Below are 19,744 nucleotides of genomic sequence, written 5' to 3'. Positions count from 1 at the left end.
TCTATATGAAAAATAACTTACAAAGTGGTGCTGTGAGTCAACATAGTACAATGATAAACAATGTTTAACGTACAAAGTGGTTTATTTTTCTTCTTTAGGATGTGAATGATGTTGCTAGTCGATGATTGTGTATGATGGTTGTGCTTTTTTTTTTTTTTATTTATTAGAAAGATAAGCTTCTCTAAGATGTGAAAATGATGTTGCTAGTCGATGGTTGGGTAGGAGTAGGATGGTTGTGCTTTTTTATTTATTATAAAGATAGGTTTGAATTGAACTTATCTAACCTTGGTTTATCTTGTGCAATGTAGATTCGAGTTTCTGCTGTATTGACCAATGGTGCATATCTTTTGAATGTTGATTGTGATCACTATTTCAATAATTGCAAAGCTCTTAAAGAAGCAATGGAAAGAAGACATGCTATGTGCAATTTCCTCAGAGATTTGATGGCATTGATTTGCACGATCTATATGCCAATCACAATATTGTCTTCTTCGATGTACGTCTTTATTCTTTTGTAATTTTCCAATTTTTAACCAAGAAATTATTTTCTTTCCCTGCATTACTCTCCACTGCTTTGGCTAAACTTCACATTTTTCATTCGTCAGATCAACATGAAAGGTCATGATGGTATTCAGGGTCCAGTCTATGTGGGAACTGGTTGCTGTTTCAACAGGCAAGCTTTGTATGTGCATGGAATTATCGTTGCTGGTTAATCTCATACCTGACTAGCGAACAGGTATTGATCTATGGTATTTTTGTTTTTGCAAATTGTAACTTGTATGCATTGCAACATAATTCTGGATTAAATTACATAGGAAAATAATGAACTCCACTAGCAATAAGTTGTGAAAAGGTTGTGGTGTTGTGCATGTTGTCTTAAATCTGTAGTAACAGTTATTTTTTGTTTTATTTTTTGAAAATATTTTGTTCCATTCTGTCTTGTGTAATTGTTGGTTTACCATAGTTGTTGGAGCCAGTTGGCATCGTGATATCATCAGTAGCACATTCTACTTCCCCTTTCACCAAAAACGTGAAAAAATGGCTCAGCCCCCATTTGATTACTTGTTCAGTCCAAAATCTCTGTTGAGGTCAAATTGTGTGTTGGACTGACCTGGGCTTACCCCTACCTGACCAGTAACTTTAGTTAGCCAAAATCGAGTTAAGCTGAGCTATTTAACCAAAAAGATCATAAACTATTTTTCATTATGTATTAATATGAAGCACAGACAGTAATCAGATTAGCGTGTTCCAGTGACACCATCACAATACTGACACATATGATCACATTGAATTATGTCATTTTCTCAAATTATTACCAGTGTTGACGTGTCAGTGTCCATTTCATATTCGGTGTATGTATCGGTATTCGTGCTTCATAGTGAATTATATAAAATTATAGCGAAAATAAAAATGGAATTAAGTCAAATAATTAAATATACGATTCTCATTCACACCAATACTGATTCTTATAGTTTACACAATTTATACACCTTTTGAGTAAGAAGACATTTAATACGTTATTTGTTGTGATTGAGATTTAGCTCTCTTGACAATCATAGCTTCCATCCTTCATATTGCAGCGGCTACTGCAGAAAATTGCGGAGGACGAAAGTTACGCAGAAGAAACTGCATCTTATGGTCATAATGCTGATATTGTCCAAGTAGTGAAGGTAATAGCTTTACTCATTTATTTCATTTATTTTATATGATCTGATGCACTTTTGATTTAGTCTTGTATGAAGGACCTATGATTGAAGTCAGACCTTTGTTTGTGATCTAGTTCTCAAATAAGTAGCGTGTGTTGCAGAATCTTCTTCTCGATATTTGGGGTTTGTGTGCACTAGTTTTGAAAAACTTAATGAAATATCCATTGTATTACTTGTATCCTCCACAGAAACTTAGAAAGGGAAATAAGAACTCTACAGATTGATGTTACTGTACCTACCACATTATTGATTTTTGCCACATTGTATAGCTATTACTTGTATACATAATTTTGGTTCTTGTAATTAACTATGTCAGAGTTATAATTTGTCAGGATGAACTTGATTGGAATGAAACATTGATAAAGCGTTACGTCGGAAGAGAGGTAGTAAACCATTGTATGTTTATTATTAATTATAATTATTAATTATTAATTACTAATTTATCATTTATCGCTATCATTAGTAGGCTAAAATTGATACATGGATCGGCTGGAGTAATTTATCATTTTTGAATACATAAAATTCCTTATCTATGAAACTGTTCATGAAATTGTTGTATGTGACCTACTTGTCAATAAAATATTGAATTTGAAATTCGAATACTAGTAGTATAAATACAAAAAACTTGATGCTGAATGCAATTTCAATGTGAATGAAAGCTGCAAATGTAAGTAGAGAAGTCCATTTGCAACTTTGATGCAAAATTGAATATATCTCCTTCGCTGTCCCTAAATTGAATATTTTTCCCTTGATGTCCCTAATTTGATTATATGCCCCTTGATGTCCCTAAATTGAATATATGTACCTCAATGTCCCTAAATTAGATGTTCATAATTCTGCTCTGTTTTGTTGCCTATTATGAAGTTTACGAGAACAACGTATGAGAACAATTGAGTATATGTCGCTTGATGTCCCTTATTCTGCTCATAACGGTAATTAAGAAAATTGGTTTTGTGTGTGCCTTGGTGCGTTTGATTCAAAATAGAGTATATGTCTCTCGATGTCCCTAAATTGAGTTTATGTCCCTAGATTTGATGGTATGAATGCAATTTTAATGTGAAAGTTTATGGGAACAACGTATGAGAACAATTGAGTATATGTCCCTTGATGTCCCTAATTCTGCTCATAATGGTAATTAAGAAAGATGGTTTTGTGTGTGCCTTGGTGCCTTTGATGCAAAATAGAGTTTCATAATTAAGAAAGACGTTATTTGTTGTGATTGAGATTTAGCTCTCTTGGCAATCATAGCTTCCATCCTTCATATTGCAGCGGCTACTGCAGAAAATTGTGGAGGACCAAAGTTACGCAGAAGAAACTGCATCTTATGGTCATAATGCTGATATTGTCCAAGTAGCGAAGGTAATAGCTTTACTCATTTATTTCATTTATTGTATATGATCTGATGCACTTTTGATTTAGTCTTGTATGAAGGACCTATGATTGAAGCCAGACCTTTGTTTGTGATCTAGTTGTCAAATAAGTAGCTTGTGTTGCAGAATCTTTTTGATATTTGGAGTTTGTGTGGACTTAGTTTTGAAAAAACTTAATGAAATATCCATTGTACTAGTATCCATTGCCTACTTGGAGTTTGATGTTACTGTACCACATTGATGATTTTTGCCACATTGTATAGCTATTACTTGTATATGTAATTTTGGTTCTTGTAGTTAACTATGTCAGTTATAATTAGTCTGGACGAACGTGATTGGAATGAAACATTACGTCGGAAGCGAGGTAGGTAACCATTGTATGTTTATTAATAATTATTAATTACTAATTTATCATTTATCGCTATCATTAGTAGGCTAAAATTGATACATGGATCGGCTGGAGTAATTATCAATAATATCTTCATTATGTAAGGCTTTTTTAATACATAAAATTCATTATCTATGAGATTGTTCATGAAATTGTTGTATGTGACCTACGTGTCAATAAAATATTGAATTTGAAGTTCGAATACTAGTGGTATAAATACAAAAAACTTGATGGTCTGAATGCAATTTCAATGTGAATGAAAGCTGCTAATGTATGTGGAGAAGTCCCTTGGCAACTTTGATGCAAAATTGAATATATGTCCTTCGATGTCCCTAAATTGAAATTTTTCTCTTGTTGTCCCTAAATTGAATATTTTTCCCTTGATGTCCCTAATTTGATTATATGCCCCTTGATGTCCCTAATTTGATTATATGCCCCTTGATGTCCCTAAATTGAATATATGTACCTCAATGTCCCTAAGTTAGATGTTCATAATTATGCTCTGTTTTGTTGCCTATTATGAAGTTTATGGGAACAGCGTATGAGAACAACTGATTATATGTCCCTTGATGTCCCTAATTCTGGTCATAACAGTAATCAACAGAGATGGTTTTGTGTGTGCCTTGATGCCTTCGATGCAAAATAGAGTATATGTCTCTCGATGTCCCTAAATTGAGTTTATGTCCCTAGATTTGATGGTCTGAAAATGCAATTTCAATGTGAAAGTTTACGGGAACAACATACGAGAACAATTGAGTATATCTCCCTTGATGTCCCTAATTTTGCTCATAACGGTAATTAAGAAAGATGGTTTTGTGTGTGCCTTGGTGCCTTAGATGAAAAATACAGTATATGTCTCTCGATGTCCCTAAATTGAGTTTATGCCCCTAGATTTGATGGTCTGAATGCAATTTCAGTGTGAAAGTTTACGGGAACAACGTATGAGAACAATTGAGTATATGTCCCTTGATGTCCCTAATTCTGCTCATAACGGTAATTAAGAAAGATGGTTTTGTGTGTGCCTTGGTGCCTTCGATGCAAAATAAAGTATATGTCTCTCGATGTCCCGAAATTGAGTTCATGTCCCTAGATTTGATGGTCTGAATGCAATTTCAATGTGAATGCTTCAAATGTAAGTGGAGAAGTCTCGTGGCATCTTTGATGCAAAATTGAATATAAGTCCCTTGATGTGCCTAATTCTGCTAATAACAGTAATTAAGAAAGATGGTTTTGTGTGTGCCTTGGTTCCTTCGATGCAAAATAATGTATATGTTTCTCGATGTCCCTAAATAGAGGTTATGTCCCTAGATTTGATGGTCTGAATGCAATTTCATGGTGAATGCTTCAAATGTAAGTGGAGAAGTCCCTTGGCATCTTTGATGCAAAATTGAATATATGTCCCTCGATATCCCTAAATTTAATATACGCATCTCAATGTCCCTAAATTGAGTATGCGTCTCTGGATGTCCCTTGGTGCCTTTGATTTAAAATTGAGTATGTGTCTCTGGATGTCCCTAAATGTGTGATGATTTGAATGCAATTTCAATGTGAATGAAAGCTGCAAATGTAAGTGTAGAAGTCCCAAGGCACCTTTGATGCAAAATTGAATATATGTCCCTCGATGTCCCTAAATTGAATATACTTCCCTTGATGTCCCTAAATTGAATATATGTACCTCAATGTTCCTAAATTATAAGCATCTCAATGTCCCTAAATTAGATGTTCATATTCTCTCGATGTCCCTTATTTGAGTTTATATCCCTGGATGTCCCTAAATTTGATGGTGTGAATGCAATTTCGATGTGAATGCTTCAAATGTAATTGGAGAAGTACCTTTGCACCTTTGATGCAAAATCGAAAAATGTCCCTAAATTGAATATATGTACCTCACAATGTCCCTAAATTAGATGTTCCTAATTCTGCTCTGTTTTGTTGCCTATTATGAATTTTATGGGAATACCGTATGAGAACAATTGAGTATATGTGCTTCGATATCCCTAAGTTTGCTCATAACGGCAAATAAGGAAGATGGTTGTGTGTAGGGGTGAGCAGCAACCAGTCACCCGACCATAAACTGGTATATCCGAATCTAAAATTGTGCAAATGGGTTGTTTTGGGTTGGTAATCAGTTTATTAAATAAACAAAATTGGTTTGGAACAATTAAGAATGGGTGGGTTCGGTTCTGTCCTATCTAAAGTGTTTCGACGGTGACCAAGACCGACCGCAAATGATAGTATTTGGAATCTAATTATCTCTATTCTCTTATGTGCCGGAACCTGGAAGTAGAAAACGTGTCTCTCTCCACCTATGTAACTGTGCAAGGTTTGCATGAGAAGTTGTGTAATTCCGCATATTTAATTGTGCAAGGCAAATTAAAGTGTACTTTTGGAGGAATGCGTGTAAGACTGTAAGCTAGGCAAGTATTAGTGGAGAATACATTTGGCGCCTTAGATGCAAAAATTGAATATATGTCCCTCGATATCCCTAAATTGAATATATGTCCCTCGAAGTCCATAAATTGAATATATGTACCTTAATGTCCCTAAATTAGATGTTCGTAATTCTGCTCTGTTTTGTTGCCTATTATGAAGTTTATGGGAACAACGTATGAGAACAATTTGATGTCCTTAATGTCCTTAATTCTGCTCATAACGTTAAATAAGAAAGATGGTTGTGTGTGTGCCTTGGTGCCTTTGATGCAAAAGTGAATATATGTCCCTCGTTCAATTGTCATCTTATGCCTTGCTCTCTTTAGCTCTGTCCGTACCTCAATAAGTATATTTCACCACATATTAGAAATTCTGGACTGGTTCATGAAAATGATAGTTAATTCTAATGATTTTGTTTTTTTTGTTGTGGATCAGAAGTGAATAAAATATCTCTTTAGGCTTTTCTGAATTGATCTTATTTCATGATTTTCTTTGCTTTATTGGTTTTGAGAAATCATTAGTGTGATTTATTTGGAGATCTTGTGATTTTTGTAACTTTATATTTTGTTTACAAGATCACATTATCTCCAAATAAATTACACTAATGGAAAATATCAAGTTGATATTTATTAAATTCCTCTGTTTCGGTGTGTGCATGTTGCAGAAAGTTATTAGTGTCCAAGAAGAAGCAAATCTCAATGTTTGTAGACGAACATCTACTGTCAGAACTTGTGCTCTCATGCTCACCCAAAAGTGAACAAGCTTGGAGTCATAGGTATTATGCAGGATAAATATTTTTCAGAGGAGTACTAATAATACGCTCGAATTTTGAATACAGAATTTTCTTTTGACAAATGTTTTGAATACTGATTGATCCTAAGGTTTTGGAACATTAATAACCAACTAATGCATACAAGTATTTTATCTAGGTGATGGGTGATCAAGTCAATCTCCGCAAACTGTTCAAATTTCAAAGAGATTTTAGGAAAAGAATCTGAGCTGGTGGAAAAAATAGGTGAGGTCTAAATTCAGTTCAGAATTGCATTACTATTCAAATTGGAAATGTTTTCTAATGTTCGTTTACTTGATTGGTTTTCTTACCCAAGTGAAGGATAATTGTTAGTTACTATATATATAGTATTGGCATATATATCATTTTACATTTTTTATTTAACAACCTTTGATATGTCCATCCATTTTATTTTGCATTGAAAACAGTAAATAGTCTACAAAACATCATCGCACTGAAGGGAAAAGATAGAGGGCCAAAAAACAAGACATCTACTGTTTATTTTACTTGATTTATGTAATGCTTCACCTTTTTCTGATAGATATAAGGGACTTACATACAAAACAAACAAACCAGCATATTTTGAGTAAACACCCATTATTCCTCATTTTTTGCCCCTTTCATTTTCAGAGATCAAAGATGAATTATCGTGCATGGAATCATCGTTGCTGGTTAATCTCATACACGACTAACGAACAGGTATTGATCTATGGTATTTTTGTTTTTGCAAATTGTAACTTGTACGCATCGCAACATAATTCTGGATTAAATTACATAGAAAAATAATGAAATCCACTAGCAATAAATTGTGAAAAGGTTGTGGTGTTGTGCATGTTATCTTAAATCTGTAGTAACATAGTAATTTCTATTTAACCAAAAAGATCATAAACTATTCTTCATTATGAATTAATATGAAGCATAGACAGTCATCAGATTAGGCATGTTTCGGTGACACTGTCGCAATGCTGACACATATGATCACATTGAATTATGTCATTTTCTTAAATTATTACCAGTGTTGACGTGTCAGTGTCCATGTCATGTTCGGTGTATGTGTCGGTGTTCGTGCTTCATAGTGAATTATATAAAATTATAGTGAAAATAAAAAGGGAATTAAGTCAAGTAATTAAATATACGATTCTTATTCACTCCAAATGAAATGACTTGTCAATGATTTGCTTAATGGTTCTCATGAAGTCTAAATTAAAGATATGCTTATTTGGGTGCTATATGAAATGAAGCAATACAGAAGTTGGGCTGCACTGCACGTTTCTGATAATTGTTGCTTTCATTATCGCAGTGTAAGTTTTGATTTACTTGTTTGATCCAGATACTGATTCTTATAGTTTACACAATTTATACACCTTTTGAGTAAGAAGAAATTTAATACGTTATTTGATTTGATTGAGATTTAGCGCTCTTGACAATCATAGCTTCCATCCATCATATTGCAGTGGCTACTGCAGAAAATTGCGGAGGACCAAAGTTACGCAGAAGAAACTGCATCTTATGGTCATAATGCTGATATTGTCCAAGTAGTGAAGGTAATAGCTTTTCTCATTTATTTCATTTATTGTATATGATCTGATGCACTTTTGATTTAGTCTTGTATGAAGGACCTATGATTGAAGCCAGACCTGTTTGTGATCTAGTTGTCAAATAAGTAGCATGTGTTGCAGAATCTTCTTCTTGATATTTGGAGTATGTGTGTGGACCTAGTTTTGAAAAAACTTAATGAAATATCCATTGTACTACTTGTATCACATTGATGATTTTTGCCACATTGTATAGCTATTACTGGACCACATTGATGATTTTTGTCACATTTTTGTCGATTATTATTTGTCAGGACAAACTTGATTGGAATGAAACATTGATAAAGCGTTACTTCGGAAGAGAGGTATGTAACCATTATATGTTTATTATTAATTATATTAATTACTAATTTATCATTTATCGCTATCATTAGTAGGCTAAAATTGATACATGGATCGGCTGGAGTAATTATAAATAATATCTTCGTTATGTATGGATTTTTGAATACATAAAATTCATTATCTATGAGACTGTTCATGAAGTTGTTATATGTGACCTACATGTCAATAAAATATTGAATTTGAAATTCGAATACTAGTGGTATAAATACAAAAAACTTGATAGTCTGAATGCAATTTCAATGTGAATGAAAGCTGCAAATGTAAGTGGAGTAGTCCCTTGGTACCTTTGATGCAAAATTGAATATATGTCCTTGGATGTCCCTAAATTGAATATTTTTCCCTTGATGTCCCTAATTTGATTATATGCCCCTTGATGTCCCTAAATTGAATATATGTACCTCAATGTCCCTAAATTAGATGTTCATAATTCTGCTCTGTTTTGTTGCCTATTATGAAGTTGACGGGAACAACGTATGAGAACAATTGAATATATGTCCCTTGATGTCCCTAATTCTGCTCATAACGATAATTAAGAAAGATTGTTTTGTGTGTGCCTTGGTGCCTTTGATGCAAAACAGAGTATATGTCTCTCAATGTCCCTAAATTGAGTTCATGTCCCTAGATTTGATGGTCTGAATGCAATTTCAATGTAAGTGGAGAAGTCCCTTGGCATCTTTGATGCAAAATTGTATATGTCCCTCGATATCCCTAAATTGAATATACGCATCTCAATGTCCCTAAATTATAAGCATCTCAATATCCCTAAATTGAGTATGTGTCTCTGGATGTCCCTCGGTGCCTTTGATGCAAAATTAAGTATGTCTCTGGATGTCCCTAAATTTGATGGTCTGAATGCAATTTCAATGTGAATGTAAGCGGCAAATGTAAGTGGAGAAGTCCCTTGGCACCTTTGATGCAAAATTGAATATATGTCCATCGATGTCCCTAAATTGAATATACTTCCCTTGATGCCCCTAAATTGAATATATGTACCTCAATGTCCCTAAGTTAGATGTTCATAATTATGCTCTGTTTTGTTGCCTATTATGAAGTTTATGGGAACAGCGTATGAGAACAATTGATTATATGTCTCTTGATGTCCCTAATTCTGGTCATAACAGTAATTAACAGAGATGGTTTTGTGTGTGCCTTGATGCCTTCGATGCAAAATAGAGTATATCTCTCTCGATGTCCCTAAATTGAGTTTATGTCCCTCGATGTCCCTATTTTTCATGGTCTGAATGAAATTTCAATATGATTGCTTAGTCACAACTACAAATGTAAGTGGAGAATACCCTTGGCGCCTTAAATGCAAAAATTGAATATATGTCCCTCGATGTCGGTAAATTAAATATATGTTCCTCGATGTCCCTATGGATGGTCTGAATGTAATTTAAATGTGAATGCTTAATCTTGATTATCCAACAATGTGCTGTTTTGGAAAATAAGAAATTGTATAATGGCTAAAGTTAATTATTGAGATGATGATGTATTTGCATGACCCTATCGATATTATTTTTTTAACAAAAAATGTGGTTTACAATATTAAATAATATTGTATGGTCAAAATGCAATTTGAATATGAACGTTTTATTCATAACTTGAAATGCAAGTCGGGATGACTCTTAATAATTATTTTCTCATAACAGTAAATAAGGAAGATGGTTGTGTGTTGTGGTGCCTTCGATCCGAAATTGAGTATATGTCCCTCGATGTCCCTATATTGAGTTCATGTGCCTCGGTGTCCCTAAAGCAAGTTTATGTATCTCAATGTTCCTAAATTGAGAGTGGGTTCCTCGATGTCCCTAAAATTGATGGTCTGAATGCGATTTCAATGTGAATGCTTTATAACTTCAAAATGTAAGTGGAGAATGCCGTTGGTGCGTTCGATGCAAAATTGAATATATGTCCATCGATGTCCCTAAATTAGATGTGCATAATCCTGCTCTGTTTGTTGTCTATTATGAAGTTTATGGGAACAACATATGAGAACAAGTGTTAGACTCAAGCTTTATAGTTGAAAATTGTGTTCATCAGTGACTTTAATGTTGGAATTTAGCGCAGCGATTGTGTTTTGTTTCCAGTCGTATGCAGGTAGAACCTGTGACTGCTTCAGGTCTGATAAGGGCTGGTGCTTTGCAGAATGCTAAAGCAGCTGAGTCTGATGCGGCACAGACATATTCGGCGGTTGTTAATTGGAAAAGTCTAACTCTGGGGCGATTCAAATGTAATATTGATGCATTCTTTGCGTTGCATTTAAATAGAGTTGGAATTGGAATATGCATCCATGACGAACTTGGTCAATTTGTGTTTTCAAAGACGAGATGGATTGCCCTTCTTTGTGGAGTGGATGTTGGTGGACCTCTTGGTGAGTATATGTCCCTAAAATGATGGTATGTCTGTTGACGTCCCTAAAATCGATGGTCTGGATGCAATTTCAATGTGAATGGTTATCCATAGCCACCAATGTAAGTAGAGAAGACCCTTGACGCCTTAGATGCAAAATTGAATATATGTCCCTCAATGTCCGTAAATTGAATATATGTTCCTATGGTCGGAATGCAATTTAAATGTGAATGCTTAATCTTGATTGTCCAACAATGTGCTAAATTGGTGAATCTTGATTATGCAAACCTAAGAAAGATAGTTTGGAAAGAAATTGTATAATGGCTAAAAGAATTCTTAAGACAAGGATTCAGATGATGTGTTTGGAGATGACCCCATCGAGATGAATTTTTTACGAAAAATGTGGTTTACAATATGAATTCTTATTTTATGATCTAAATGCAATTTGAATATGATGGTATTATTCATAACTTCAAATGAAAGTCAAGATCACCCTTGATAATGAGCTTTTGATAACCACTTGTTGGCCTAAATGCAATTTAATTATTGATGTTTATTAATAATTTAAGATGGTTGTATGTTTATTTTTCATAAATTCGGATGATGGTAGTGAACTAGTGTGCCTTGGCAACCTTAGATGTATAAATTGAACATATGTCTTTGATGACTTTGAATGCAAAAATTTGGTATTTGAGCCTTCTTAGTCTTAATTGGTGGCCTAATTGCAATTTTATTATAAATTGTTTACTCATAACTTTAAATGTAATTTGAGATGACCCCTGTTTCAAACTTCTACCATAGCTAAACAAATGGTTTTAAAAATATATGATGTCTTTGTTATATTTGATGTTCTCTTTCATAACAACATAATTTAGGATATGGATTTCGAAGTTTGGTGCTATTGGAGTGATGTCAGATTATCCAATTTAACTTGAGAAAATTGCAGGTACACAAAGTACATCTTATAATATTACAGTAAAGTGATAAATGTTATTGTATCAACTCTTCAAATAATTCGAGAAGGGTGCTATTATCAGTCTTATTTGTTAATCAGATGTTGAAACCAGGTGCTATTTGCTTGACGGAGGTCGTAACATATAAAAAATAGTAGGAAATGTTGTTTATACTAGGCTTAACTACACATTTGGTCCCTTACGTTTATTTTAGGTTTCAATTTGGTCCCTTACGTTTAAAAAGTATCAATTTGGTCCCTTACGTTTATTTTAGGTTTCAAGTTAGTCCTTTCCGTCAATTTTGTCACATGTGGCAGTCAATTTGCACATGTGGACTGACACGTGGCACTTGGACACACTGACACGTGTACTGTTTAAACGGTGTTAGTGACAAAATTGACGGAAAGGACCAAATTGAAACATAAAATAAACGTAAGGGACCAAATTGATACTTTTTAAACGTAAGGGACCAAATTGAAACCTAAAATAAACGTAAGGGACCAAATGTGTAGTTAAGCCTTTATACTATTATCAGTACCACTGAATGTGTTCCTATTTAGTAGACAGAAATTACTATATGACTATTTCACTTTAATAGTTGCTGAGTTGTTCTCAAAATGTGCATAACATCTTTCTATTCAGAATTGTTTGATTGAGACATGGCTTAATTGCTTAACTATACTGGTTTGTCTAGGGTAAATTGACCTAAAGTATCAAGGTATAGAAGAGAAAAAGACTTGAGAAGAAGGGGAAGTTCTAGTTGGTAATATAGAATCTATATGACTAAGCAAGAGAAGACTCTTAGCTTGAGGGTGAAGAATCAACTAGTATAGGATGATGATACTTCGGGAAACCAGCTGTGTAGGTAGGCAAGGTGTGTTACAAATTGAGTGCTTTGCAGAAGGAGAGTAATACAAAAAGGTGCATTCTTACAATATTAATTCTAGTTTGTTTTTGTTCTGTCCTAAAAAGGGCAACAATCTCAACCACAAACTCTTAAGGAAGAATAATTTAGTGTATGATTAAACAACATAGTAAAAGTAACAAAACTCTTATTTGATTGAGTTAAGTGCTTGTTTGGAAGACATTGGCTCTAAATTGAAGTTGGGAGAGAGGCTTGAGATAGTAAATAGAGGTTAAACATCAACAATATGTATGTTTTCATGCTTATAGCACATGTTGATGAGTACGATGGAAGTATTTTAAGAAAATGCCTAAATTCACCCCTAATTTGTTTTATACTGTTTAATTGCAGTTCATCAAATGACTAAAATAATGCAAAAGGTTGAATGGGATGTATAGGGTTGTTGCTGATCCATATGAAATGGTGGCAGATTTGGATGAATGGAAGCAGGGGAAATGGCTTTGGGTGAAGAAGTAGCCGAGGGAATTAATTCAGTGGGCGTATGATTTACTTTAATGAACGTGTTGCTTACTAAAGTAGTTTTGGAGGTTGGGACCGGTTGAAATGATTAGTCGATCCGAGAGGCACTTATTCAATGAAATCAACATGAGGTGTTTTCAAATGGGAGTATCCATCGGTCTACCATGCTCTCTAAAATTGTGAACCAACTTATTGATGTTGTTCACTTTAGGGATGAGTATCGGGATGCTCGGCGATCTATATGGTTTGTTGTTATCTCGACTGTCAAATATCCGATAATCCCAAAAGCTTAAGCAGTTAGGATGAAGCTATATCAATGGTTTTATATTATTTCTAACACGCCCCCTCACGCAAGAGCGTGGATAATGCATAGGTCCACCTATCATATGCTTAAATTCCACTTTTTAATTAGAAAGTGAGGGGAGCGGGGATCGAACTGAAGACCTCTTAGTCATAGAGGCTCTGATACCATGTCAAATAACTGATTATCCCAAAAGCTTAAGCTGTTAGGATGAAGCTATATCAATGGTTTTATATTATTTCTAACATCGACTAATGGGTAATCACGCATCCAAAAGGTATTTAAATATGTCCCTTTACAAGTTTTGTTTATTTTTGAGGTAAGTTAAATTGAAACTCTGGAGTTGGTTATGTGCAAGGAATGTCTGGTTCAGATATCATGTTTCAGCATGGTTTATTAATCAGACAGGTTACTCGGGTATCTACTAAATTCATAGGCATGTATGAGATGAAATTATTGTTTGAAAGCTCCTATTATGAAAATTTTGTTTGGTTGTTGTTTGTGGTGTTGGAGATGGCCGATGGGTGCTGCTAGCGATTGTTGTCATGGTATGTTGTTCGGTTCAGCTTTGAATTGAAACACTGGTCACCTTTGAAAGGTAACGACACAAGTTAACAATCATTGACTATAGTTTAAATCACATAACTAAATCCACCATGACAAACATAACATTAACACTTGTGTTTCATGATAAGCTGTTGTTGAAACCAACTAGTGTGCATCATTCATCTATCTTTCACTCTTTCAATTCAGTTTTGGTACACATATTGGATGGAAAATTTAGAACCAAAATGAATGGTAAAACCAGTGAGTTCCAACCCATTGATTTGATCATTATTCAGAAATGTTTCACTTCCAAGTGACCAAAATATGACTGATTTAGCTGGAAATAATGGACAAGTTAACACCTCCTTCAATTTGCTTGCATGATTTAAAAATCATGTTGGAACATTCACTAAATTTTGGTTCTGCGTGGTGTGTTTGCTTTTAATAGTGTGATCACGCATCCAAATTTCTTTTATGCAATACAATGTGATAATGACACGAATGATTAACTTTTTTTGGGTAGACGCAAGATCAAGGTTAGCCTATAAAATATTTGGTGATGTTATAAGACCAACAAGTATAGTATGCCATTTGCACCTTTTGCCGCGTTGAATCATCATCACCAGTCTATTTTATTTGGCTGTGCTTTGTTGCAAGATGAAACAGAGAAATCATTTACATGGTTGTTTGAAAATTGGCTTAAAGCAATGGGTGGAAAGAGTCCTGTATCAATAATTACCGATCAAGATTTGGCAATGAAAGTCGCAATATCCAAGGTATTTCCACAAACTCTGCATCAGTTATGTTTATGGCACATTAGGAAGAAATTTCCTGAGAAGCTTTCACACATTTACCCTAAAATTTCAACTTTTAAGCGTGATCTAAAAAGGTGTATACATATACATGATTCATCATGTATAAAAGACTTTGAAGACTATTGGCATCGTATAATGGTTGAGTATGATTTGGTGAAAAACGAATGGCTTCAGGGTTTATACAGTATAAGAGAATCATGAATTCCAGTTTATAATAGAAATACTGTTTTTGCTGGAATGATTACTACACAGAGGAGCGAGAGCATCAATGCTTTTTTTTTTTATTCTTTTGTAAATTCTTCAACTACATTGCAAGATTTTGTAGTGAAATTTGATAAAGCTGTCAATAGTCGCTACGAAAAAGAAGAAAAAAGATTTTGAGTCTACTTTTTGAATTATGGGGATATTATGTAGGCACATCTTGGTAATTTTTCAAGCAAAAAATATTCTTGAAATTCATTTTACATCGTTGGTCAAAGGATGCCAATAGGAGCTTAGGATTTAGTGTTCGTGAAACAAATTTGGTATGTGATAATGGTAATTCAGCAGCCTTGCGCAGTATGCACGTGCATAATCAATCAAGTAAGCAGGTTTCCCTATCTTGCTGCAAAATCAGAGAGAGTTTACAATTTTATATCATCAGGGTTGGAAAAATTATACAAAGAGGCAATAAAGATGAATTCTGAAATGCAAACTAGTAAGGATGGACTTCTTTCTGAGACAAGTTGTCTAAATATGTTATTCCCAGAGCAAGCAAACGAAGAGGTTGAATTAACTATTAGAGATCCAGTAAACTCACAAACCAAAGGAAGACAAAAGGATGATGCCAAACTTCCCAAATCTGGAAGAATCAAAAGTAGTCTAGAGTTGTCCATGAATGACTCGCAGGAAAAAGACGCAATTGTCAAATATGTAAAGAACCTGGTCATATATAATCGAAGAAGTTGCGCGCAAGCTGAAAACAAGCGAGGAAGAAGCTAACTCATCTACTTAAATTATTAGGGGGTAAGAGTTTTAAACTGTTTTTGCTATATGTTTGTGATAACTTTTAACATACTTCCTCCGTCCCAAAATATAAGCAAAAGTGAGTCGACAAAAGTGAATGTATTGGTCGACTCACTTTTGCTTATATTTTGGGACGGAAAGAGTATATTTATTTGGTTTGTTAATTTTGAATTGCAGGTGAACTTTGGGTCCTGAATATGTGAATTGTTATGCAAGTGAAAGTGTTCATCATTGAAGTAACAAACTGCAAAATAAACTACTCTCTTATTAAACTTGAAGTTGATACTTGCTAGATTACCCTCTGCCAGGGTCACTACACTTCTGTAAGGACAGGATATATTTTCATGATGTAGCTGCTAAAAGCCTTGTTTTCTACATGGTTATGGCTGTGAATCAGCATTTACTAATGGAGTAGTCTATGTTGCTTAGTATTGGTTGTGCATAGTGGCTGGTTTTTGGTAATGCAAGTATGCAACATTATCATATTGCTGTATTGGCCTAGTCATGCTGTCATTGGCAAACTCATAGGCTTGGTGTGTGAGTTCTCTTTGCCTCTTCAAGTACTAGTAAACTCATTGGCAAACTCATATCATATACTAGTAAAGTCAAACTCCATATGCAGCACCAAACTGCAAAATAAACAAATTGCAATGTTATTAAGTCATAGAGTAAAGAGAAAGAACTTTATCACAACAAAAAAAAAAAAGTAAAGAGAAAGAATTATTAATGGACAAACACCTATTTCGGTCTCTAAAAGTGTAACATGTATTAATTTATGAATGTGTTTAAATTGCAAATGCATAATTTTAATAATTTTATGGATTAAATTGATAAACAAAAAACATGTTTGAGAATTAAATTGATTACCTAAAAACAAATTTAATGACAAAACATGATTAATAAAATAGACATTTTTAGTTATATTTATAATTCCGATATACTAAAAGACAATGTGACACCGAGTTACGCTCGCCGAACATCAAAATAGTGGTTTAACTGATTATCAAAATAGTATTTACTTATCTTAGTCATAAATATCCAACTATCCATGTTTTTTTTATTGTATCAGCAATCGAAAGGTTCAATTTAGGTTTATGTTTGTGAAACGAAATTATATATCACAAGAGACATCATTCTAAGGAGTAGTTAAAAAAAATCATTCTAAAATAAATTATGTGGAACTCATTTGATAATGTGTGATCCATTATCTAACTTTTGTATATATATATATATATATATTTCTCTATCTCTCTCCAAATTGAATAATCTATTTCTTTTGAGAAATTGAGAGCATTTAGGATTGTTTCAGACAATTTGACGGTTCTATTGTAATTTTAAAAATTGTACCTCTTATATAATATATATGTTGTAAAAATTATTTCAAAATATTTTATTTTTACTAAATATAAAGCACCAAAAAGGACTATCAAAATTTTGAGACAATGTGCTATTGGCCACTTTACACTCCCCAATAACCGGCCCTAAGAAGATCTTATGCTTTTTCTTGATCATATGATCAAAATACTTAGGAGCAGTTTTCACTAGGCTTCTGCGGTGAAGATTATGGTGCCCCCTGCATATCATGAAGCATTGATCCTTAAATGTCTTGGGAAAGATCAACCATTATTGTTGTTTTTTCTCAGATCTTGGCCACTACAAAACCAAGTTTTTCTCTCACAACAAAAGATGTTCCTGCATAAAATACAATTATATTTTACATTGGGCTAAAGAATGTGGTGGGTAGAGGTAGAGCATTGGAATATAGTTTGTGCAAAGTAGCTTTCTAGATTAAAAAATCTGAATAAAATATGAAAAGGTTGCAAGTTCTAATGTCTGTATCTGTTTAAAATTTTGCCACTCAATAAATAATGCTCCTGCACAAAACAATATAATTATTTACTTAGGACAAAAGAATAGTATCTCCCTCCCCCAATAAAAAATGATTATATTTTTGGACAAGTTGGCCTTCTAGATAAAAGAAACATGAATATAATATGAGAGGAGGATAAGACTACACGTTATGAATTATGATGCCTTAACTCTTAATCCACTGAAAGGTAAAGTAATTAACAGTAACATTAATATAGATTTAAATAATTGGTGTTAGTGTGTCCCATATGGAGGACCACTTATATTCATCATTGAGGTCTTTGTCGCTGTGATACCCTCCGCTTAGCTGTTACTCTGGTGGCACCAAATGGGTTGGAACATAGACTGTACTGCCACACATTAACTTCACATCTCATACTTCATGACAAATTGAAAATATTTTTAGACATTCCAATTGAACAACACTCCCAATTTAGCAAGTTAATGTTAGATGTTCTGTTGAGAGACTGTTGCAAATAATTAACTTCAACTAGAAGAAATGAATATGATAATTGCACATAAATTTTTAAGTTGTGTGTACATATGGACAATGACTTGATATGACTCTAATGACTTTTAAATGACAATAATAACGTTAGTAACTCTTCTTGCGAGAGAAGTCATTGTATACCTACCCAATGAGACTTGAGAAAGAAAGAGATGAATATTTTATCTTATAATCATCGACTAGAGACATTACGAGACATCAAAGCAATTTGAAGATAATGACTTCAAGATATAAATTTTATCACTCTTTTTCTTATTATTATATATATGGTGTCCTAAATTCATGCAACTAGATCCAAGGCTAATTGATCATGACATGATATACTGTTTATAATTTCCGCTATATATATATGCTATATATATATATATATATTCTAATATGTGACATTAGAATACTTTCATTTATTTCTTACATAAACTGGTCTGCGAATCTCCTTCATGATACTTTACAAACCATGATATGAATTTGCACATTTATATTAAGCATATCAATCAATGATATTTTACAGAATAAAATTTCTTCAATTACTCTCTACACTAGGGAAAATAAGAAAATATTTCGAAATAATCTAGACAAGTTTAGCATCACATAAACATGATTTTTGTATGTTGTTGTTGTCTTTAGAGTGAACCTATTTATAAGAAATTCATACCACTTGATGAATGAAAGCAGAAAAGTTTTTTGTAATGTTAATACGAAAAATTGCTTATGATTCACTATTGTTCATAAAATGATTCTAAGACTAATCCGACAGTCAATTTAAAATTAACCATTGCATCATTTCGAATATATATATATATATATATATATATATATATATATATATATATATATATATATATATATATACTAGAAATTCTACAACAGTCAATCAACATTAGTACTCCATTCGCATAAGGTGTGAACAAGGACAACCTGTCACTCTATGTATACTAGATTAAGAGATTAAATATAACCCACTAAAGGCGCATAAGGATGAATAGACTGCACACCCTTTTATATAAATTTCAGAGCAGTTTGAGAATCAGACCAACAAATTACACTTATGAAACCATGATTTCAAGCAATATCAAGACCACGACAAATGGCTTGAAGTTCCACTTTAATATTAGAAGTGGAACTACAACTTCAAGCAAAATATGTGATCCAACCTCCGGAAGCGTTTCTTATAAGACCACTAAAGCAAAATGAGAGTGAATTGCCAACTTTGACTTTTTATCACATTCTTGGGGGAAGGGGCAAAAAAATAAGTATATGGATTGATATCTTATTAGAACCACCAAAAGCCTTCTTGATAGAGTGTAAAAGTTCATAGTTATACTTCTAAGCATTTTCTAAGGTGAGTGACTGTTGTCTTTGAAGGATTTTTCGTTACGAGATTTCTAAATCATCCAAC

General features: G+C 33.5%; 1 protein-coding gene across 1 annotated transcript; it reads left to right on the top strand.

Moving 5' to 3' along the window:
* Positions 1-365: 365 nt before the first annotated feature.
* Positions 366-11,836, top strand: LOC123899045. Its single transcript, XM_045950098.1, has 11 exons — positions 366-496; positions 606-736; positions 1,581-1,670; positions 2,039-2,089; positions 6,559-6,669; positions 6,824-6,909; positions 7,315-7,383; positions 7,908-7,985; positions 8,139-8,228; positions 8,534-8,584; positions 10,764-11,836. The coding sequence occupies exons 7-11, from the start codon at positions 7,324-7,326 to the stop codon at positions 11,010-11,012; spliced, it is 528 nt and encodes a 175-aa protein (XP_045806054.1). The 5' UTR covers positions 366-496; positions 606-736; positions 1,581-1,670; positions 2,039-2,089; positions 6,559-6,669; positions 6,824-6,909; positions 7,315-7,323; the 3' UTR covers positions 11,013-11,836.
* Positions 11,837-19,744: the final 7,908 nt, after the last annotated feature.

Source organism: Trifolium pratense, linkage group LG7, assembly GCF_020283565.1.
Source record: "Trifolium pratense cultivar HEN17-A07 linkage group LG7, ARS_RC_1.1, whole genome shotgun sequence".
Lineage (NCBI taxonomy): Eukaryota > Viridiplantae > Streptophyta > Magnoliopsida > Fabales > Fabaceae > Trifolium > Trifolium pratense.
Note: the sequence above shows the minus strand (reverse complement) of the source record. Positions and strands in the feature narration are given on the sequence as shown.

Coding starts and splice junctions, on each gene's coding strand:
- LOC123899045 (XM_045950098.1), top strand. CDS start 7,324: ATGAATTATCGTGCATGGAATCATCGTTGCTGGTTAATCTCATACACG. Junction 7,384..7,907: donor CATACACGACTAACGAACAG/GTATTGATCTAT, acceptor ATGCTTATTTGG/GTGCTATATGAAATGAAGCA. Junction 7,986..8,138: donor GTTGCTTTCATTATCGCAGT/GTAAGTTTTGAT, acceptor ATCATATTGCAG/TGGCTACTGCAGAAAATTGC.